General features: G+C 41.4%; 1 protein-coding gene across 6 annotated transcripts in view; it reads left to right on the top strand.

Annotated features, from left to right (window-relative positions):
* MYLK3 (myosin light chain kinase 3) overlaps positions 1-23,962 on the top strand; it is an 86,582-nt gene that overhangs the window by 38,468 nt on the left and 24,152 nt on the right. For 5 of the 6 annotated variants that reach the window (XM_020985095.2, XM_020985094.2, XM_020985093.1 and 2 more), the window contains exons 2-7: positions 3,602-3,692; positions 4,545-4,983; positions 12,268-12,782; positions 15,323-15,428; positions 17,971-18,064; positions 21,872-21,981. In XM_020985095.2, coding sequence (XP_020840754.1) covers positions 3,602-3,692; positions 4,545-4,983; positions 12,268-12,782; positions 15,323-15,428; positions 17,971-18,064; positions 21,872-21,981 — 1,355 coding nt within the window. The remainder of the gene's footprint in view (positions 1-3,601; positions 3,693-4,544; positions 4,984-12,267; positions 12,783-15,322; positions 15,429-17,970; positions 18,065-21,871; positions 21,982-23,962) is intronic. The other variant, XM_020985091.2, reaches the window with a different exon arrangement.

Consider the following 23,962-nt stretch of genomic DNA (forward strand, 5'->3'; position numbering starts at 1 on the left):
TTCCCCAACTAGACTGAAAATGCCAAGAGGGCAAGAACCATGTGTTTTGATGAAATTTTGCATTGCCATAGTGCTTTGCAAGAGTAAGTAAATGGTTAATTAATCTTGATTGGAGAGAAGTGAGATAAAGAGAAGAGGAGGAAAGAAACAGGAAATATAGGGAGATCAAAACAGGGAGAAATAATGTTAGTGGTACTGATAACAGAATCCTCAAGAAGGATAAAGAATCCTTAAATCCTTTTAAAAAAATAATATTTCATTTTTTCCCAATTACATGTAAAAATAAATTTTAACATTCATTTTTTAAAAATCTGAATTCCAAATTCTCTTCCTCCCTCCCTATCCTTCCCCTTCATGAGATGGTAAGCAATTTGATATGGGTTCTACATGCTCAGTCACGTAAAACGTATTTCCGTATCAGTCATGTTATGAAAGAAAACACAGACCCCCCCAAAGAAAACCCACGAAAAAATAAAATAAAAATATAGTACGCTTTAATCTTCATTCAGACTCCATCAGTTTGTTTTATGGATGTGGTTAGTATTTCATCATGAGTCCTTTGAGATTGTCCTGGATCATTTTATTGCTGAGAATAGTTAAGTCATTCACAGTCGATCACCATACAATATTGCTGTTGCTATATACAATGTTCTTCTGGTTCTGCTCACTTCACTTTGCGTCAGTTCATGTAAATCTTTCCAGCTTTTTTTGAAATCAAGCCTGCTCATCATTTTTTATAGCACAATCATATTCCATTGCACACATATATCACAACTTGTTCAGCCATTCCCAGTTGATGGGCATCCCTTCAATTTCCAATTCTGTGCTACCACAAAAAGAGCTGCTATAAATATTTTTGTATAAACGGGTCCTTTTCCCTTTTTTGATCTCTTTGGGATATATACCCAGTAGTGGTATAAATCCTACCCTTTTTAAAGAATTATTTCCCAATCAACCAGGGTTATGGGTGGGAGCTATCTCTCTCCCCTGCTCAATTGTACAAGGGCCTCTAGCAGCTAGGTTTTCCTTTTCCCAAAAGCTGTGGCCAGGTGACAGGGAATAGCAGGATTATATCTGGATGAGTTCCCCAAACTTCAGACATCTTCAAAGGATAGAAATACTGAGGGGAGAGAATATTATCTCTCCTCCACTTTAAAAACTGCTTCTGTCATTCCAAAGAGAAAATTGGCAGTTTTTTCTTTGAGAATTCTGAAGTGGATATAGACATGCAGAGACAGATTTTGATATAACAATGTCACTCACTACCTTGGGCCTTTGCAGAAGATTGCCACTAAAGATGTTCAAAGCTGTGTTGTGTATTTTATAATAGTTGACACAACTGTGAGTATCATAGAGTCACAGAATATCAGGGTTGGAAGAGACTTTAGAAATCATCTCATCCAATCCCTTCATTTTTACAGTTCAGAAAACTGAACCCAGAAAAACAAAGTGATTTACCTAAAGTCACACATGGAGCTAGAGGCAGAGCTGTGACTTGAATTCAAATCTTTTGACTGCAAGTACAGTCAGCACTAATTAAACTTCATCTTTTCTTGATACTTGTCTTGGGGTGGGGCTGGAATGTGTGTGTGTGTGTGTGTGTGTGTGTGTAGAGAAAAAGAGAGAGAGAGAGGAAGAGAGAGAGAGGAGGGGGAGAGAGAAAAACAGAGAAGAGAGGGGAGAGAAAAGTGGAGAGAGGAAGATGGGGGAGAGAGAGAGAAAGAGAGAGGAAGAAGAGGAGAGGAAGAGAGAAAAGACAGAAAGAAGGGAAGGGGGAGAGGAGAGAGAGATAGGAGGGGAGAGAAAGGAGGAGGAGGAGACAGGGGATAGAGGAAGAGAGAGAGGGGAGGGGAGAAAGAAGGGGAGAGAGAGGAAGAGAAGGGGGAGATAGATGGAGGAAGAGGGGAGGGGGAGGGGGAGAGAGAGAGAGAGAGAGAGAGAGAGAGAGAGAGAGAGAGAGAGAGAGAGAGAGAGAGAGATTAAATGCCAAGCATGTTGCTAAGCATGCTGGTGATATAAATATGAGCTGCAAGATGGTACATGCCCTCAAGTAGAATGAAAATACAAAAGGGGGCTAGAAATGGCTGAGGGAGGCTGGGGTAGAGGATACCAACAGGTACCCTAACATAGTATAGATATGGCTGGGAAGTGGTGTGGAGGCTTCGTTCTCCAGTAAGGTAAGAGGAACGCTCACCTATTAGAGCCTGGTGATTCAGGAATAGAGTCCAAGATGGAGATTATGAAATGAATGAAAGCAAGCCAAGAGTCAAATTCCCACTTGGCTCCTGGCACATACCTAGGCACAAAATAGGCTCTCAATAAATACTCTTTAAATCCAGCTCTCCCTTACATGTTTTGATCTAATAGTTAATGACTTTCACATTGCTATCCAAAAAGAAATGCAATCCAGCTCCAGTGGAGTTTCATTAGAAGGTGCTCATTAAACTTGAACTTTGAGAGCTTAGCTTTTCAAAGGCAGAAAAGGTTGCCATCCCCTTGGGTAGGGAACTAGTTTATTACTAAGGTCAGAGAATTTAGGACTGGAAGTGATTATCTAGTCCAAACTCTTCATTTTACAGATGAGGTGAAAGTAAGGCCTAATGGACCACTTTGGTTGGGTACTTTATCCCTACCAGCAGAGAGAGAAAAAGACTGTTCCAAAATCACCTGACTGGGACTCAGGAAACCTAGTTAAAAATTCCACCTCTTACATTTATTAGCTGTGACCTCGGACCATTCTGAACCTCAATTTTTGCATCTGGAAAAGAAGAAGAATAGTATGTCCACAACCAATTTCACAAGGTTGTGGTGAGGGAAGTGCTTTGTGATCCTTAAAGTGCCATAAAAATATGCATTGTTATCATTAAATAGAAGATACTCTTTTTCAAGTCAGAACTAATACTTTTATTGGTCTTAGTGGATAATTTGATTAGAGACTATCTATAGCAATTAATTCAACCAGTCAGCTATCTGTTGAGAGCCTACTATGTGCAAGGCTGAAGGAGCAAGTTTCCAAAGAGCTCTTTTTCATAGCTTTGAATTAGTACGTGTTTCCTTAGTCTTGGTCGTAATATATTTTTTAAGTGTGTTGAAAGTTCTCGCTCTCTTTAGAGTGTCTGGGGCTGTGTCTTCCCCTTCCTCCCAGTGCCCAGCACAGTACTCTGCATGCAGGAGCATCACAGGATGGGGAAATGGCCTAGACCTGTCATTTCATTGGTATAGGGAACTCCCAACTGGGGAAACTCCTTCCCCCAGTGCAGGTCAGCACCTTCTCTTCAACTTTTAGTCTTTGAGAGCCACCAAGAGCATTGAGGGTGTGCCAGGCTGGAGCAGTAAGGTCACTTCTCTATCCACTGGGCCCTGCTCTTTCTCCTAGGATCTTAAGATCAAAGATTTGGAGCTGAACGGGATCTTTGTATTCATTCACCTAGCCCAACACCCTCATTTTCTGGTTGTGGAAAGTGAGGCAAAACTACCTGCCAAAGTGCGTTCACACCAGTAATAACCAGCAGAGTAGACAGTGCCTCGTCTCTTGGTTGCCTGAGTAATAATTTTTATTTCACACTGTGTAATGATGGCTATGATGACCCTTGCTTTTTAGAACAAGGAGAAAGCTGAGGAGAAGGGGGCTAAACCAAAGCAGACCCTCAGCACTCGAGGAGTGCAAGCCGAAATCAGGAGGCCTTTGGAAGGTATGTGGGAACCTTCTACTGTTCCCTTCCCCTGCAACTTTGCCTGCACCCACAACTATCCCTGCGACCCAGGAGTATAATATTGTTTTTGTCCTTCTCACGTTGCTGACACGGATGTTCTCAGGGACAGTCAGGACCAGGAAACTCTGGAAACGGTTTTATTTGGCAGGTGTTTATTGAGCTCCTACTTTATGAATAGCTCTATTCTAGGCACTTTGGGGCAAGAGAGGGGTTACAGAAGAAAGAGAGGATATGGATTCCTCTCTCAGTGAGCTGACCTCTCTACTCAGGAGTTCTTAACCTGGGATCTATGAACTAAAAAAAAATTGATAAGTATTTCAACATAGTTGTTTGCTTTTGTAGTCCTATGTATTTTATTTTATGCATTTAAAAAAACATTGTTCTGAGAAGGGGCTCATAGACTTCATCAGACTGCCAAAGGGGTCCTGGACACAAAAAGGTTAAGAACTCCTTTCTCTGGTAGGAGACAGAGAGCATACACAAATGATGCCTTGTTCAACCTTCATCCGTTCATTTTATAAATGTTTATTACGGCCCTAATGTGTGTAAGGCACAAGGTTGGCCACTAGAGGAGATGCAAAGTTTAGATTAGAAGTCTCTACCCTCATGTGGCTTACAGTTTAGTAAAATATATGCTATTTTCTTAGAGAAGTACTTTTGGAAGAGGTGGTATCCTCAAAGGTACCTTGGGATAAAACATTTCATTATAAGGGTTTATGCAGCAAAGGGATAGGAGAATCTGGCCCATTATTCAAATCAACAGACCTTATGTACACAGCACAGCAGTATTTAATTAACTTGAGATTTTTTATTGTCTGTTTCTCTGTTTAGAAAGCCAAAAGGCAGAGTCGTTGGAGGGGAAGGACAAGAGGCTGCCCCCAGTGACCCCTAAAGATCCTGGAGTTAACTCAGACCCTTTCGGAGGGGGAGGGACCTCCACAAGGCAGGATGACGGATCTTCTACCCCAGCTTCTTGCCAGAGACCTCCTGACTGTCTTCCATCACCCAAAGATACAATATCTAAAGACCCAGAGAAAGCCAGTGACATCACCCTTGTGCATCCAGATTGTGCAGTGGTACCACAGGGGCAGAGTGAAATCTGCCAGGTTCAAGTGGCACCTGGGGGAGTAGAACAAGGAGGAGACATGACTGGCCAGCCTGCTTCTTGGCCATTAGAAGAGGTGGCAAAGCCAGGTTCAGCAGCCAGCACTGAGGTCCCAGAAGCCTTGTCCCAACCCATGGGAGCTCGGGGTGGAGGGATGCCTCCAAGGTAGGGACTGATTATCTTGTCTGTGTCTATGTAGGAACAATTTGCAGCTACATGTCTGACCTCTTTGGTCCTCAGTTCCTCATCTGTAAAATGAGAAGGCTAGATAAGATGACTTCCAAAGTCTCTTCTAGCCCTAGATTTATGATCATTTTGATTAGATTTATGTGATCACAAGATGACACAATAGCAGAGCTGGCAGGGACCTTAGAAATCATTTAGTTCAAATCCTTCCCCCACCTCACCCTCAATTTTGCAAACGAGGAACTGAAGGCTAGAGAAGGAAAGAAAATGACTTGTCCGAGGTCACACAGCAAATGTGTTGTAGTGGCCCCAAATCTAGTTTTCTTCCCATTACACTGCAAGTACCTCTTATCCAACCAAGCCCTGACCCCTTCATTTAAACTGTGCCTCAGGGAGGGGAAGTGACCTGTGCTGTCACTGAATTATAGAGTTCCAGTGAATTGGAAGAAACCTCAGCAGCCCTCTGGCACAGACCTTGCCTGAAAAACAGCTTTCATTATAACATATGCTACAAATGGTCATCTAGCCTTTGCCTGAAGACCTCCAGTGAGGAGCCCTTTCCCTTCAGAGGCCGCCATTCCACCTTGCAATAGCTCTGATTATTAAGAAGTTTTTCAATACGTCAATCCTAAATCCACCTCTCTGCAACTTTCATTCACTGCTTCTAGTTATTGTCACTGGGTTCAATCTGAACTTCTCCACCTCCTTCTCCACCTCCCCCAAGACTTTTCTTTTCCATGTTTCTCCGTTTTTTTCAACTGATCCTTGTAAGGCATGGTCTCCTATCTCTTCACCATCCTGACTGCCTTTCTCTGAATTCACCCAGACTTTCCAATTTCCTTCTTAAAATTGTTGCCCCAAACAGAACTCAGTTCTGTAGAAATAGTTGGAGCAGAGTAGGGGATTGGCACTCTTTCAGGACCCCATCTGGCCTCTCTTAATATAACCTTAGATAACATTAGAGTTTTTTGCTTCCATGTCATACTGTTAATGAAATTTGAGCTTGTGATTCACTAAACCCCCCAGATCTTTTTCTTAATTTTATTCACAATTATTTTCTAACCACAGCTCCCCTATCCTGTTATTCTGAGATTGATTTCTTCAACCCAAGTGTAGGATAAGGTTTATTCCTATTGTTTCATCCAATTACATTTGGCTCCTTATTCTAACCTGTCGAAATTTTTTTGGATCTTGACTCCATTATTTAACATGTTAATTATCCCTCCTAGCTATGTTTTCATCTGCAAATTTAACAAATACATACCTGTAACTGTACTGTCATTTAGCCCATGTCTCTCTATCTTGTCCACAAGGTTAGGATAAAAGACTTTGTTAGATATTTTGCTGAAATTTAAACACAATGTTTTGATAGCATTCTCCTCACCTGCCATAATTAATCTTTCAAAAAAAGAAATGAGGTTAGTTTAACATGACCTTCTCTTTATTAAACCATGCTGCCTTTCTTTAAGTGATCACTACCTGTCTTTCATTTTAAATGTTTATTCAATTTTATTCTCAGTTCCAGATTCTTTCTCTCCCCAACCTTTCACTCACACATTGAGAAGGCAAGAAATAAAAACCCATTACAAATATGGCCATTCAAAACAAATTTCTTTACTAGCCATGTTTAAAAAAAAAACAAGAAAAAGAAAAATATGTACTTTGATTTGTGTTCTAAATCCATCAGTCCTCTATCTGGAGGTGGATAGTATTTTTCATCATGTGTCCTTTGGAACTGTGGTGGGTCATTGTGTTGATCAGAGTTGCTAAGTCTTTCACAGTTAGTTATCTTTATAATACTGTTGTTATTATGTAAATTGTTCTCCCTGTTCTGCTCACTTTTCATCAGTTCATATAAGTCTTCAACTTTTTCTGAAACTATTCCCTTCATCATTTCTTACAGCACAATAGTATTCTATCACATCCATATACCATAAGTTGTTCAGCCGTTCCTTAACTGATGAGCATCCCTTCATCCAATTCTTTGCCATCACAAAAAAAGACACTGTAAATATTTTTTGTACATATGGGTCCTTTTCTTTTTTCTTTGATCTCTTTGGGGTATAGACCTAGTCATGGTATTCCTGGGTCAAAGGGTATGCACAATTTAACAGCTTTGGGGGCATACTTCCAAATTGCTCTCCAGAATGGTTAGAGTAGGTCACAGCTCTACCAGCAGTACTTTAGTCTATTTTTCCACATCCATTCCAGCATTTGCCATTTTCCATTTTTGTCACTTTAGCCAATTTGATGGGTATGAGGTTTTATCTTGGAGTTATTTCAATTTGCACTTATCAATTATTAGTGATTTAGAGCATTTTTTCATGTGACTATTGATACTTTGTGTTTCTTCCTTTGAAAAGTGCCTGTTCATATTTCTTTCAATTGAGGAATAGCTCTTATTCTTATAAATTTGGCTCAGTTCCCTATATGTTTAAAAAATGAAACCTTTGTCAGAGAAACGTGCTGCAAAGATCCTTCCCTTCGGTTTTCTACTTTTCTTCTAATTTTAGCTGCATTTGGTTTTATTTTTGCAAAAACTTTTAAATATCCATTTTACCTCCTTTGAACCTCTCATCTCTTGTTTGGTCATGAACTCTTCCCCTGTCCATAGATCTGACAGGTAAATTCTTCCGTGCTCCACTAATTTGTTTATGTTATCATCTTTTATGTCTAACTTAGGTACCCATTTGTCTTGGTATATGGTCTGAGATGTTGATCTATGCCTGTTTTCTGCCAAATAACTTTTCCGTTTTCCCAGCAGTTTTTGTCAAATAATGAATTCTTGCCCCAATAGCTCAGAATTTGAGTTTATGAAACACTAGTTTACTGTTTCTCACTTGCTTCTGTATATGTATAACTAATCTGTTCCATTAATCAACCAATTTATTTCTTATCCAGTACCAAATTGTTTTGGTGATTATAGCTTTGTAGTGTGGTTTGATATCTGGTATTCCCTAGGACCCCTTTCCTTCCCATCTGCCTGCCCCTTCACCACCTCCCCTCCTTAATTCCCTTGATATTTTTGAACTTTTTTTTCCACCAGATGAATTTTGTCATTATTTTTTCTAGTTCTATAAAATAATTCTTTGGTAGTTTGATTAGTATGGCACTGAATAAGCAAAATCATTTAGATAGTATTGTCATTTTCATTATATTGGTTTGGCCTACCCGTGAGCAACTAATATTTCTCCAATTATTTAGCTGTCTTTATTTGTATTTGGAGTGTTTTGTAAATTTGTTCATATGGGTCCTGTGTATATCTTAGCCGGTACACTCCCAAGTATTTTATACTGTTTATTGTTATTTTTAATAACATTTCTCTTTCCATCTTCCTTCTGGGTTTTGTTGGTAATATATAGAAATTCTGATAGCTTAAGTGGGTTTATTTTATATCCTGAAATTTTGCTGAAAGTTAACTGTTTCAAGTAATTTTATAATTGATTCTCTAGGGCTTGCTAAATAAGCCATCATATCATCGCAAAAAGTGATCTTTTGTTTCTTTATTGCTTATACTAATTTCTTTGATTTCTTTTTCTTGTCTTATTGCTATAGCTAGCACTTCTAGTACAATATTCAATAATAATAGTGATAATGGACATTATTGCTTCACCCCGATCTTATTGGAAAGACTTTTAGTTTATCCCTTCTACAGATAATACTTGCTCTTGGTTTTAGATAGCTGTTACTTATCATTTTAAGAAAGCTCCGTTTATTCCTCTACTTTTCTGGTGTTTTTAATAGGAATGGATGCTGTATTTTGCCGAATGCTTTTTCTCCATCTATTGAAACAATCGTATGATTTTTGTTGTTTTTGTTATTGCTATGGTCAGTTATTCTTATAGATTTCTTTAAGATTGAACCATCCCTGCATTCCTGATACAAATCCTACCTGGTAGTAGTGTATAAACTTTGTGATATATTGTTGTAATCTTGCTAGAATTTTATTTAAAATTTTTTGCATTAATATTCATTAAGGAAATTAGTCTATAATTTTCTTTCTCTATTTTGGCTCTTCCTGGTTTAGGTATCAAGACCATATTTGTGTCACAGAAAGAATTTGGTAGGACTACTACCTCCCTTTGGAAGTGCCCACAAACCATCTCTTTAATAATGTGTTCTAAAATTTTTCCAGGAATAGAAGTCAATTTTACCAGTCTAGAATTTTTAGACTTTACTTCCTCTCTCTGGAAAATCAGAACAATATTTGCCCTTCCCAATCTTATGGTACCTTATTTATTCTTCGATGCAATCCAAAGCTTGCCAGCAGAAGCTTTGTGGTCACATCTGCCAGCTCAGTAGTTTATTTGGACCTGGTAACTTGGACTCATTTAGATGATTGGATTTGAATCCCAACCTGGTAAGTCATTTAACCTCTTTGGGCTTCATTTCCTTCATCTGTAAAATGAGAGGCTTGAACTATATTATCTCTGAATTCCCCTCTAGCATAAAATCCTATGATCCTGTGGCCTTGAGTATAGAAAGGAGCGGTGGGAGGACAGAGAAGACAGATTTGACAATTTGGTCTCAGACTGGTGGTGGGGGCATTTGACCTGCTGGGCGACTTTCCCTTTTCCCCAGTAATCTGAAATTAAACCATCTTTGGGATTTAATTCACTCCTCTGTGGAGGATCAAATGTCTTTGTTTGCTTTGGCAATTGGCAAAGTCAGGGCTCCTTGCTTATCTGTCGTTGTTCAGAGTGGAAAGGAAACGTGAGACTCCCTAAAGCCAGGAAAGCCAGTTGAGTTCCTGGCCAACAGTTGCTAGGAGACCCACCTCACTCAAGGTAGTTTAAAGGATAAAAGATGAGGTAGTGGGGGCAGGGGGTGGAATTATTACAGTGAGCCTTCCAGGAATCCAAGGGCAATGTATAGAACCCAGGAAAAAGTAACAGTGATTTAAGAATCAGAGCAGAATTGGAGCCCAAGAAAGTGCGTTCTTGGCTTCATACTGAGTGATAAGGTGCCCCAGGACAAATTCTCAGGGAAATCAGACACCAAAACGTGCTTCTTAAATGAGAAAGATCTGTGTGTGTGTGTGTGTGTGTGTGTGTGTGTGTGTGTGTGTGTGTGTATGTGTAGGACTTTTAGGGTGGGGAGGCATGGGGTTCAGAAGGATTGGGGAGGTGAGTTAAAGGTGAAGAGAGAATAAAAAGATCCTTAGGCCTGAATTCTCTATATTTCTCCAGTAGCTTAGGGCAGGAGTAAACTCTGTTTACTAATATTAATAATAGCTAGCATTTATATAGCACTCTGACATTTGCAATGCATTTTGCAAATATTATCTCAGTTTGTCCTCATAACAACCCTGGGAGGTAGGTGTCTACTGCAATTTTACAAATGAGGGAACTGAGGCAGACAGAAGTTTTTAATTTCTTTTCTTTTCTTTTCTTTTCTTTTTTTTTAAGCTAGGCAATGGGATTAAGTGACTTGCCCAGGGTCACACAGCTAGTGAGTGTTATGTGTCTGAGGTTGGATTTGAACTCAGGTCCTCCTGATTCCAGGGCCAGTGGTGTATCCACTGAGCTACCTAACTGCCTCCTAGACAGAAGTTAAGTGTCTTGCCCAAATGACTGATAAGCATCTGAGGCTGAATTTGAACTGAGGCCTTCTTGACTCGAAGTCTAATCCTCTGTCCACTGGGCTCACTTAGCTGCCTGTAAGTTTTCTCATCTATAACGGGCCAGTATTTCCTGACCCTTTCTACCTACCTTGCGGGGTATTGTGAGGGCAAAAAGTGACAGCTGGAATGAAAAGTTGGTGTATAAGATCATATCACTGCTGTTGTGATTATTGATGCAGGTGAATGTAAGCCTCTGGGGAGGGTGGCTGAGATGGCCTCAGAATACAAATACTTTTGGGTGCAGCATGTCTGCTGCTTTCCTATCCCTTATGTCGTTTGACTGACAAGAGCACTGTAGTCAGGGCAGGCATTATTTTCCCCATTTTCCAGATGAGGCAACTGAATCCCATCAATGGGGAGTGACTTGCTCAAGATCACATACAAGTTTGTGACAGAGTCAGGCTTAGAACCTTTTTCCTGACTAAAAGCTCAGGATGCATCCCACTGAACCATGCGGTGTTTTAAATCTCATGTCACATATTATTGTGTGTGGTTTTCAACGGAAGGTGTCCATAGATCCGGGTGCAGGCAGGAGGGAACCAAACATACAGATGTATCCAGGAGGGACAAGGGCAACAGCCTGGTAATAATCCAGAGAGCCACGCTGACACCCACAGACCGGGGCTTTCTCCTCTGAAAAAGAAACCAGGAATTGCCACGGTGTTACTGCCAAGCTTCAAGGTCATCTTGAGGGGGAAGCTAATGTGGCAGCAGAGGGAACTGGCTGTCCTGAGCAGGTGACCCTAAGTATGAAATCCACAGACTGGCAGGGAACTTGAGGGCATCTGGGCTACTCCCTTGAGTTCATGCTGGGCTAAATCAATTGCCTTTTCATCCAGTGCAGACTCTCTGAATTGGTAAAATGATCATAAGGACAGGGTCCCCTCTAGCCTGCTGTGATTAATAATCATAGACTGTCCCAGAATCATAGACCTGGAACGAACATAAGATCATAGGATTTAGAACTGGAAGGGACTTTAGGGATCACTGGTGGATCCCCTCTCATTTTACAGATGAGGAAACTGAGACCCAGAGAAATTATGATTTGCTTGGCTTGTGCGCACTTAAGTGGCACAGCTAGAATTTGAACCTATGTCCTCTGGCTCCAGATCCATTGCTTTTTCTACTCTACAACCTTAGAGAAAGTCAAATCCAATCCCCTCATTTGACATGTAAAGACACTGAGACCCAGAGAGGAGAGGTCACTTTACCATGGGAATTCAGCAAGAAGGCAGCCGAGCTGGGACTTGAAACTGGATCTCCTGGCTCCACATCCAGTGTTCTTTCCACCACACCACACTTAACAAATACCATATTATCATAACATTTTCATGTATTTGATCTATCATTACCCTGTGACATCAGCTACCCTAGGAGGCCAAATGTGGCATCCTGATCCACTGCCCCCTACCTCACATTTGTATAGAACACACAAAGCACTTCTGCATCCATCTTGTGTGATTCCCCACAAAAAGTCCTATAAGATAGGAAGGGCACAGATTATTGCCTCCATTTTAGAAATGAGAAAACTGAAGATCAAAGTGGTTAAGAGCTGTCAACAAATAAAAGAAATGGTGATAAAGGCTCCCTGTGGGAGCAGAAGGATTCTTTGTGTACCATGAGAATTCTCTTCTCTGCAGGTTGTCCATCCATGTGCAGGAGACAGATACGCCAAGGGAGATGTTGGTGAGCCGTGCGGGAGGTCGGGGTCGCTCTTCAGAGAAGGCCCTTAGACCCAAACCCTTGGCATCATTGTCCTCTGAAGAGGGAGGAAGCCCATGTGGGCAGGATATATGGGTGCCCATGGGCTCTTTCCAGCCCTCCAGAACTGATCCCACTGTGATCGGCCTTGAAGGGAAGTCTCCAGAAGTAGGACAGAGTGAGCACAATCCACAAGGCAAGGAGAGGGGAGCCGTCCTCCTCGGGACTAATGACCAGAAAGCAGAGGATATGTCTGAATCAGAATGTCAGCTGGCAATGGGACGCAGCACTGCACAGAAGGATAGGAGAGAGGCCACTGGAAGCTCAGATGAACAACAGAGAAACCCAGGAAATGGAACCCAGGAGCCTGAAAATGTGGCAACAGCTGTGGAGGGAGAAACCATGGCTGCAGGAATGAGTGTGCACTGTGAGAGGGCAGGTAGTCTGATGTTGGGTAAGCGACTCCCTCTGTGGTAACTTTAGCTGGCTCTGTCCAGAGCCCTCTTTCTACCAAGGCAGCCCTAAGTCAGGGTAGCCTCCGCCCTTTCTGGGGCTTCCAGGTCTTCCTTCCTTCCTTCCTTCCTTCCTTCCTTCCTTCCTTCCTTCCTTCCTTCCTTCCTTCCTTCCTTCCTTCCTTCCTTCCTTCCTTCCTTTCTTCCTTCCTTCCTTCTTCCTTCCTTCCTTCCTTCCTTCCTTCCTTCCTTCCTTCCTTCCTTCCTTCCTTCCTTCCTTTCTTCCTTCCTTTCTTCCTTTCTTATTTCCTACCTTCCTCCAGGGCCAGTGTTCTATGCACTGCATCACCTAGCTGCCCCTATCCCTATTATTTATTAAAACTTATAACCTGCTCTGGCTTCCCCACCAGCCTGGTTCCACCTTGTCCAGTTCAAACCCCATTCCAACTCCAGCATAGTCTCTGACACATAGTAAGCACTTAAGCAATGTCTGACTGACTGGCTGTTGACATCATAGATTCTGTCTCTTCTGGGAAGACTACACTTTGAAACACTACAAATTCTGAGACCCTTCACTAGGGCTCAGACTCTGAACCTACCCAAAGGACAACCATTTAGGGCTTTGCCACACAAATAAAATAACATACCAAGGAATACCAACATATCAAGGAAGGAGATGGGGATATTTGACTAATCAATATGATCCTTAGAAGCAGAAATTGAATTATAGGTGGCAGATTCAGTTGTAGTGGAAGAGAGAGTCTAGAGCAGTGCCATAATTTGACATGAGAGACACCTCAAAGTATTCCAAGAAAGGCAGTGTCTTCTGCTGACCTACCACAATGCTGTATATTCTCACCATTAGAGTTCCTCCTTTGGATTAAGCATTGAAGATTTCTGTTTAAAAAGCAGATATTTCCTGGAGGGGAAAAGGACACATAATTTCACTGGACTATGTGCTGCTAGCAATATCAAACACAATAAAAATGAATTATTTTTTTTTAATTTTTAGGCAATTGGGGTTTAAGTGACTTGCCCAGGGTCACACAGCTACTAAGTGTCAAGAGTTTGGTTTGAGGCTGGATTTGAACTCAGGTCCTCCTGACTTCAGGGCTGGTGCTCTATCCACTGCACAACCTAACTGCCCCCAAAAATGAAAAATTTTTTTAAGCTGACATCAACATAGTTCAGTTTCTCAGATTAACCAACTATCACTTTGCCATTGGAGAAGTGGGATCCAGAAGCTGGATGCCTTTGTATCTAATCCATGGTTATATAAAAATAATAACAAAAACAACATTCAACCTCTGGAGAAAAAGGAATCTAATTGAACATGAAATTCTATTTAAACTTCTTCAAACCTTCTTCCTATCTTTTTTTATCTTTACATATATTTTAAAATAATTTTGATTAATATAGTACTTCATGGTTCCAAAGATTTTATATATGTATTTTCCCATTTGATCTTCATAACAACTGTACAGGTGAGGAGTACAATATTATTAGCCCCAATTTACAAATGAGGACGCTGAGGCCTCAAAATGGAAAGGGATTTGCTCATGGTGCCACAGTCATTCAGTGCCAGAGCCAGAATTCAAATCCAGGTCTTCTGGCTTCCGGCCTAGTGGTTTTCCCACTGCTCCACACTGGGCACAGACTAGCTCATGTTCTACTTTCATCACTTGGCATTTTTTACATATTCATTTCCACATATCGATGTACCCTGTGGTTATTACCATGTGACGACTGTCACTTATACAGGACATCATACTCACATTCCAGCCTGTTCAGAGAGGACTGACTTTACTAGGAGGCAGGCTCTCCTCCCTTTGCATCCCAGCTTCCCCACTGACTTAGCTTTGTGAAGCAAGTCCTTTCCCTTCCCTGGGCTTTAGTTTTCTCATCTGTAAAACAAAGAGACCTGTTCTACTTACCCCCGCAGCAATGTTGTGAGGAGCCACTGAGAAAATGGGTGGGAGAGATCTGAAAAGCATAAAATACTTAGGGAATGGGAGTTATTATTACTGTTATTTACTGGATCCATGATTGCATTAGCATAGGGAGCTGCTAGTGAGAAAATGCTCTTTATCAGGGCAGGTTGGCATCTGCTCTGCAGTCTTAGGAGAGATCTCTAGAGACACTAAGGAGTTAATTGATTTGTTTCAGGTCACACAGTCAGTATATGGTGAAGGAAGATTTGAATCCAGGTCTTCTTGACTCTAAGGCTAGCTCCCTACCTGCCAGGGATGGGAAACCTGTGGCCTTGAGGCCACATGTATCCCTCTAAGGTCCTCAAGTGTGGCCCTTTGAACAACTTGTTCTGTGAAGTTTGGATTCAGTCAAAGGACCACACTTGAGGACCTAAAGGCCTACATGTGGCCTCAAGGCAGCAGGTTCCCCACCCCTGCCTAGATTATGGTGCTTCCATCATTGTAAACAATGCCCAAATCAGTGTGATCATAACAGACTGCTGAGAGGTGTATGCTGTCAGTCAGATCTTTGAGCCATGAGGATATATGATGTTTGTTTGTGTCCTCTTTAGATGACAGCCCGTCCCCCCCAGCCCCTTTTGAGCACCGGATAGTGAGTGTCAAGGAAGTACCAATCACCACAGCCTACACCGTGTGCCAGCATGAAGTCTTGGGAGGGTAGGTGGATTCTTCTGTTTTGATAGAGAGGGAGGTGGTTGGCTTGGGGACTGGTGCTAAGGTATCTGGAGAACTGAAATGGGGAGCAGAGGATGAACGCCGGTGTTTCCTCACCAATCTAGCTCCAGGCTGAACGCAGCTTAATGGATCATGGGAAATTTAAGGCCATGAGTCTGGAGACTGGGGCCAGAGTCCCATGTATCATAGAACTAAGAGCTAGGAGGGACCTTGAAATATATTCCAACTCATTTGTTTTATAGTGGAAGAATATGAGGCCCAGAGTGAAGTAATTTGCTTCTAAAAAACACATAGGTAATGTAACAGTGATTACCCTGGCCCACACCACCTGAAGGACAAGGATGTTACATTTTACCTTTCATTCATCCAGGTTTTTCTAATTCCTAAAGGGTGGTGGTTCACTCAATTTTATGGGGTCCGCTGCACCCTAGTTTCATTTAACCACTTAAAAGTCAGATTAGCTTTTACAAAGAAATGTTTACTTACAAAGGCACAAAAAACCCACCAATATACCAATACTACTTCCCCCTCCCCTGGTATGCAGGGGCATAATCCCCACCTTATACCATCTCAGTTTCTGGAGAAGAGAGGGGTGTTAGGTTTACAGCTTAACTCAGTTCCTACAAAGCACAGTCTGGACAAATTCACGTCTAAAGCCAGAAGCCAGAATCCAGAGCCCCCTGGCTTCTCAGGGTTTTCTTAGTAAGCTAGGTGCAACATGTGCTTGGAATTCTGCCTTCAAGATCACCACTGCTTGCATCCACATCTGGGGACTCCATTGCTTGTGCCTGGAACTGAACAGGGCCAACACAACAGACCAGAGCCAGACTCTGAGCCGGATTCTTGGGGCCACTGGGCCCCCAAGTAGGGAGGAGAAGACAATCTTCCCCTCATTCAGCTCTGTTCATAGTGCCCATGCTGTGGGCACCTTCTTTGATGCCATCAGAAAGAGAGAATGTCCGTCTGGTAGTCTGAAAGACAAAGACCGTTCTGGCTGTACAGTCAATGGAAAGAGGCCATTCCCACACAGAATGTTTTCTCCTAAAAGGAGGTCCCTGCCATTTCCCACATGGATACCAATCACTTGGGTGATTTGGGTATGTACAAAGAAAAACTCTGTTACAGTAAGAAATAATGTAGCTGGGATTTGAACCCAGGTCCCATGACTCCAAATCCAGTGCTCTTTCCACTATGCATTGTTCAGGAGATAATGAAAAACATATCAGACGAATAATAACCAGGAATCCTGAATTCTAGTTATGATTCTTCCAGTAAGTGGTGGTGATCTTGGGGAAGGTACTTAACCCTTCTGACCACTGTAAAAATAAGGATATTCATGAGATGACAGAGTTGGAAGAGATGTCAGCAGCCCTCTAGTCCAGACCCATTTTCCTATAGATCAGAAGTTCCCAAACTTATTTGGCCTACTGCCCCCTTTAAAAAAAAAAATCACTCAGCGTCTCCTGGAAATCTACTTTCTTTAACCCTTTATTGATTTTTTTGGAATTTGCATCATTTCAAAAAAAATTAAATATTTTTTTAAAAAAAGATGCATCTTTAAATTTAATAATTATAAATTTGTGGGGGGGAGTTTTCTGCATTGAAATTTTGTTAATTCAATATTGCATCATGTAACTGTATAATATCATATTATAAACAAGTCATTAAATGCACATATTCCTACTGATACATGCTAGACTTCCTAGCAATGTGTGACATACTTTCCTGCCAACACTTGCTTCTTAAGACTTGTTGGTGGACCTGACAATAGATTGGTTAGAACTTGCATTTTGTGTGTTTATTTGGAAAATAATGTAATTACTATGATTTTAACTGTGTTACACAATAGATGAAACATATACAAATGCTTTTTCAAAATTTTCTCATCTCTTCTTTCCTTATGCTTCCACTGCCCCCTTATTTTTATTTAACCCCCCCCATAACACCTGAGGCTACTACCACCCTCCTGGATCATTTCAGCACCCCCAGGGGGCCATATCACCCACTATGGGAACCTATGTGAGAGGATGAAACTAGGGTCAAAGATCAGGTGTACGCCTGTGGTCACACAGGAGCCAGGATTTGAACCCAGGTTTTCTGACTTCAGCTCCAATTCCTTTTTCTCTGTAACACACTGCCCAGGAAACAACGGAAGGCACACTGGACTAGGAGTCTTAGGTTAAAAGTTATGGTTCTTCCATTAAGTGACAATGTGATCTTGGGAAGACAGTTAGCTCTGTGGGGGGTCCCAGTTCTTTCCACTGTAAAATGAGGAGGTGGGACTAATCTTTTCCAAAGTCTCTCCCAGCCCATCTCACGCCTTTGATCTTTTGATGGCGCAGTTTTACCTGGGGCCTGCCTCTGTAAGATTGTATCCATTTAGATTCTCAGCTTTTCTGTTCCCCGATTGCCCGACCTGCCATTCGCATGGATGACTAAGATTTAGGGTTGCTTTGGCTCTGCGGGGAGGGATTGTGTACCCACTTTGAGGGCTCTGGGCCTTCTGTGCTTGGCATCTTCACAGGGGAAGATTTGGTCAAGTCCATAAGTGTACTGAGAAGTCCACTGGTCTCTCGCTGGCAGCCAAAATCATCAAAGTAAAGAGTGCCAAGGACCGGGTAAGGAGCCAACTCTAAATCAACCCCTTTTCCCCTTCAGCCAAGCGGCAGAGCTGGAATTCAAACCCACAGCCCTGGACTCCAAATCAAGCCCCTCTGTTTAGTGTTGAAGGCCCTTTACAAACCTGGTTCCTGCCTACCTTTCCAAGGTTATTGTCCCTTTATCCCTGTCCTGCATGCTTCAGGCCAGCCAAACTGGCTTTCTTACCATTCCTGAAATGTGATGCTCCAGCTGCCTCTGTCGGGTATATCGTAGTAAGGATTCCTTTGGTGTGCAGGTTGGATTAGGTGGCTCTGAAGTGGCTTCTAATTCTCAGACTGTGATTCTGTAAGCTTACATGTGATACAAAACTGGGAGGGATACTTAATGAATTGTAGGAAAGGGTCCCAAAAGATCTTGTTACATTAGAATGAGTATTGGGCTGAATTTAATAAGATGAAATCAATTAGGAAAATATTTTTAAATGTTTTAAATTTAAACTTAATTACTGGATGCAACCAAAAAATCAATAATAATATTAGTTAACATTTATATAGAGCTTACTATGTGCTAAGCAGCGTGCAAAGTGCTTTGCAATTATTATCTCAGTTTGATCCTCACAATAATCCTGGGAAGTTGGTGCTATTATTATCCCCATTTTACAGAAGAGGAAACTGAGGCAGACAGCGATTAAGTGACTCGACCATGGTCTCACAGCTACTAAGTGTCTGAAGATGGATTTGAGTTTAGCTGTTCCTGACTCTAGGCCTGGTGCTCTGTGCACTATGGCACCACCTAGTGGCTCTTCAAGTAACAGAACATTTAGTAGTTTATTTAGCAGAAGCAGAAGCAAATGAATTAAAAAATTAACAAAAATTATATTCTATATTCAGGAACTGTTGGAATATCAGATACCCTTTAGTTATGTTTTAATAGCATAAATTTAAAGTCTTACACAGAGATTTAAAAAATCAACTTTATGAGTACAAGATGGTAGTGGCATGGATAAAACTTTCCTCTTAAAAGGATATAAAGTTCTTGGCAAACTGCAAGCTCAGTATGATTCTACAGGGTGACACGGTTGCCAAAAAAAGATAATGTAATCTTAGATGCATTAATAGCAGCATGATGTCCAGAATGAGAGAGGCAGTAGTCCTGCTTGCTATGCAGGTTGGTGGTATAGTGGGTAATGTGTGGAACTTGGAGTAAGGAAAACCTGAGTTCAAATCCTGCCTAGACATTTACTAGCTCTGTAACCTTGGGCGAAAGGGCAAGTCAATTAACTTCTGTCTGCCTCAGTTTCCTCATAATAGATAGCATCTACCTTGCAGGGTTATTGTGAGGATCAAATGACGTATTTTAAAGTGTTTTGAAAACTTTAGGGTACCATATAAATTCTAGTTGTTGTTATTACTGTGCCTAGCTCAGACCACGTATGAGGTACTCTGTTTGATTCTGGATGCCACTTTTAAGTAAAGACACTGATGATCTAAGGAGCATCCAGAAGAGAGCATTGAGAATTGTGAAGGGTCTTATCGACACGTCATAATTAGACCAACTGAAGTGACTTGGTGGAGTTAGCCTTGAATATGATAGAGTCAAACTCAGATAGAAAAGGGGGCTACTGAACTACACATAAGGATCCCTGTGGGCTGCAAATTGACTTAGAAAACCACATGTTCATATTATCTCTATACTTTATTATATTTTTATTTATTTTACTAAATATTTCCCTATTACACTTTCATCTGGTTTGGGCCATGTGTTGACACCTCTAACCTAGAGGATAGAAGATGTTTAGGGCCATCGGAACTGTCTTGAAGTATTTGAAGGGCTGTTGTGTCTAAGGCATATTAGACTTATTCTTCTTGGCTTCAGAGGGCAGAACTAGTAGGAATATATGGCAGGCACAGAGAGGCAGATCTTCCCAGCAATAGCACTTCTAGGGCTGTATCCCAAAGAGATCATACAAATAGGAAAAGGACCCACATGTACAAAAATATTTATAGCAGCTCTTTTTGTGGTGGCAAAGAATTGGAAATTGAGGGGATGCCCATCAATTGGGGAATGGCTGAAGAAGTTGTGGTATATGAATGTAATGGAATACTATTGTGCTATAAGAAATGATGAGCAGTCAGATTTCAGAAAAACCTGGAAAGACTTGTGTGGTCTGATGCTGAGTGAAGTGAGCAGAACCAGGAGAACTTTGTATACGGTAACATCCACGTTGTGCAATTACTAACATTGATAGACTTAGCCCTTCTCAGCAATGCAAGGATCTAAGACATCTCCAAAGGCCTCATGGTGGAAAATGTTATTCATATCCAAAGAAAGAACTGTGGAGTTTGAATGCAGATCGAAGCACACTATTTGCTATTTTTTCTTCTATTTTGTTTTATTTCCTCTTTCTGATGGTTACTCCTATTGGTTCTAATTCTTCCTTGCAACATCACTAATGTGAAAATATGTTTAATAGGAATGCATATGTATAGCCTATATGAGATTGCACATCGTCTTGGGGAGGGAGGGGGGAAAGGAGAGTGAGAAAAATTTAAAACTTAAAAGCCTGTGGAAGTGATTGTTGATAAATCAAAATAAATTAATAATAATAAAAAAGAGGAAGATCTTGGTGCAGGATGAGGAAAAATTTCCTAATAATTAGAGCAGTCATAAAAGTGGAATGGACTACCTCATGGCATTGTAGGCTTCCATTTGTCGGAGGTCTTCAAGTGAAGGCAAGATAACCCTTAGTCAGTCAACAAACATTTATTAAGTGCTTACTACATGCCAGGCACTGTGCTAAGCCCTAGGGATCCAAAGATAGGCAATCCCTTCCTCAAAATCTTCCCCCGCACTCTAAGAAACCAGTCTGTGTTCTCAAGGGCCTCACAGTCTAATGGGGGGAGACAAACCTGCAAACCCTGTACAAACAAAATATAGACAGGACAAACTGGAAGTGATCTCAGAGGGAAGGCCCAGCCTTAAAGGAGACTGGGAATGGTTTCTTGAAGAAGGTGGGATCTTGGTGGTTGTCCTTTGTTCTCGAAGAAGACCAAAATGACATCGCTACGTTGGGGTCCAGGTACGGGGGTCCGACTGTGGCTGATCAGACCAGTTGGAGCTCAGAAGGCTCTGCCACAGATCAGGCACAAACAGTCCATGTGAGCATTTGAGGTGGATTCTCTAAATTTTCACCCTGAGACTCCAGGGAAGTCAGAGAAGCCAGGGGTCAGAGAGGAGGAGGGCAAGCATTCCAGGCACAGAAGACAGCCAGTAAAAGGCCTGGAGTCAAAATCAGGAGATGCTATGTCTTGAGTGAGGGCCAGCAAGAGGGCCAGAGTCACTGGATTATAGGGCTGTCTTACTCATTGAAGAGATTTGAACCAAAAGAAAATGGGAATCCAGAAATGGAAGGCGCTGCACTAACTTGTGAATCTTGAACCAAGTTGTAATGCTGATTAATTTTTTTTAATTGAACTATGTATGATCTAGACCAAGGCTTTTTTCTTTCTTTCTTTTTTTTTTTTGTCTTTTGGGGCAAAAAAAACCAAACCCCCAAACAACCCAGCTTATATAGTTTGAATAGGAACCAAGTACAAACCAAGTAAAGGAAGGAGGTTGGACTTAGATAACTTATGATCTCCTCCAGATCTTAGAGTCTAGTAGACTCTAATAGAGGGGAAATGAGACCTAGAACAAGAAAAAGGAAAGTGGGAGGGATGCGTGTGTGTGTGTGTGTGTGTGTGTGTGTTGGGAAACGGGGATTCTTTAAACAGTAGTCTAGATTATCTGTAGCCTCATAGTCCTAAAAATGCCTCTCTCCCCAGGAGGAAGTGAAAAATGAAATCAACATCATGAACCAGCTCAGCCATGTCAATCTGATCCAGCTCTATGATGCCTTTGAGAGCAAAAACAGCTTCACTTTGGTCATGGAATAGTGAGTATAACCCCAAGGGGGGAGGTGGGATGATGGGCAATGGATGGTGGATTGGGGAAAACATTGTGTTCTCGTGGACATAGCCAGCGTGTCCAAGGCAGAACTCCACTTTCTTTTGATAACCCTTGAATTAATCAGTACTTAGCAGCATGTTCTGGAGTGAAGGTGTCAAAGAGGCAGCCCTGGGCACACCACAGTCATTTGAACCAGAATAACCCTTCATTCCTTTTTAAAAGCATTTTAAATTATATCTTTTGTTTTTATAATAACTCCATTTATGAATAGTTCCTCCCCTATCCCCCAGTTGGTGAGTCATCCCTTGTAACAAAGAATCAATCAATTAATAAATAAACAAAAATACAGTAAAACATAGATAATGTTAATATGTGATTTTCTAAGTCAATACGTACCCACCCAGATCTTTAGGTATAGTTTGGTGGCCCTTGCTTCCATTTGAGTTTGACCCCACTGGTCTAGAGGAAGGTTGATGGATTTCAGGATAGAGGACATAGGTTCAGATTCCTGGTCTGCCACTTACTCTCTGTGTGAGGTTGGGCAAGTCATTTCAGTTCTCTGTGTCTTGATTTCCTCATCTGTAAAATGAAGGGGTTGGACTAGATGTTAGCTATAAGGGAGGAGCAAAATACTATAAGGTTTAAGGAAGGGAGAGATCACTTATGGCTGAGAAGAAGACATACCAAATAGAAGATGGCATTTAAGCTGGGTCTTAAAGGATGGTTAGTATTTTAATAGGCATAAAGAAGGGTTACTCTAGGTATTTAAAAAAATAAGCAAAGACATGGAAGAAATCATGGGACATATTAGGAAAATGATGAGTAGTTCAGTTTTGATTATTACCAAAGCAGTGGTGGGAGACAAGTTGGAGACATTTCATGGAAAGTCTTGAGAGCCAGCATCAGGAGTATAGGTTTTATCCTAGAGGCAGCCAAGAGCCATTGAAGATTTTGATCCCAGGGGTGACATGTTCATATCTATGATTTAAGAAGGCCCTTGATTTTCCTTTTGCCCTGTTTTACTTGCTATGTGAAGCAGCTGGGTGGTTCAGTGGGTAAAACACTGGGTCTGGAGTTAGGAAGACCTGAGTTCAAATCCACTTTCAGACACTTACTAGCTGTATGACTCCGGGCAAGTCACTTAATCCTGCTTGCCTCAGTTTCCTTGTCTGTCAAGTGAGCTGGGGAAGGAAATGGCAAACCACTTCAGTATCTTTGCCAAGAAAACCCCATGGAAAGCAATGGCTGTGCTGTGGTCCACAGGGTCACAGAGTCATACACAACTGAATGACTTAATATGGCAACAACTTGCTATGTGATATAGGGCAAGTTTTCCTTCATCTCCATTCCCTCAGCGTCCCAGTCTCTATAAACAGGGTTTGGTGAATGGAGTAATTGTTGGTAAAGCTCCTTCAGGCAGAACTAGATCAGAAAGTTTTATTAAAGGAAATTCTAGATGGTGTATGATTTCCAGGGTCAGGAAGAACTTGGATAAGCAGCATGCCTTGATAATACAAAAACTCTTTGGATGGTTGTTGACTATTTTTTTTCCATTTCCAATTTCCCAGAATGAATAGGTTTGAGTTTTTTCTCTTCTCCCTTTTCATCTACCCCTATTTTGACCAGAAGACAGTAGGAGAGGCAGAAGCAAGAGGAAAGACCCTGGTGACTGGTACAGACTCCAAGATCAGCTCCTGAATGGTGGAGATTAAAACCTGGGAGTTGTGAGGGAGGGGTGCAGAGCTGCTGCTCCGTTTATAGGATTCAAAGCTGCAAAAGGCAGTTAGAAATCACCTAAATCAAACCCTTTGTTTCTTTTTAAAAGCATTTTAAATTATATCTTTTGTTTTTGCAATGACTTCATTTACTAATAGATCCCTCGCCCATCCCCTAGTAGGTGAGTCATCCCTTGTAACAATGAATCAATCAATTAATAAACATTTATTAAATACCTACTATGTGCCAGG

Source organism: Phascolarctos cinereus, unplaced genomic scaffold (assembly GCF_003287225.1).
Source record: "Phascolarctos cinereus isolate Bilbo 61053 unplaced genomic scaffold, phaCin_HiC Scaffold_2;HRSCAF=192, whole genome shotgun sequence".
NCBI lineage: Eukaryota > Metazoa > Chordata > Mammalia > Diprotodontia > Phascolarctidae > Phascolarctos > Phascolarctos cinereus.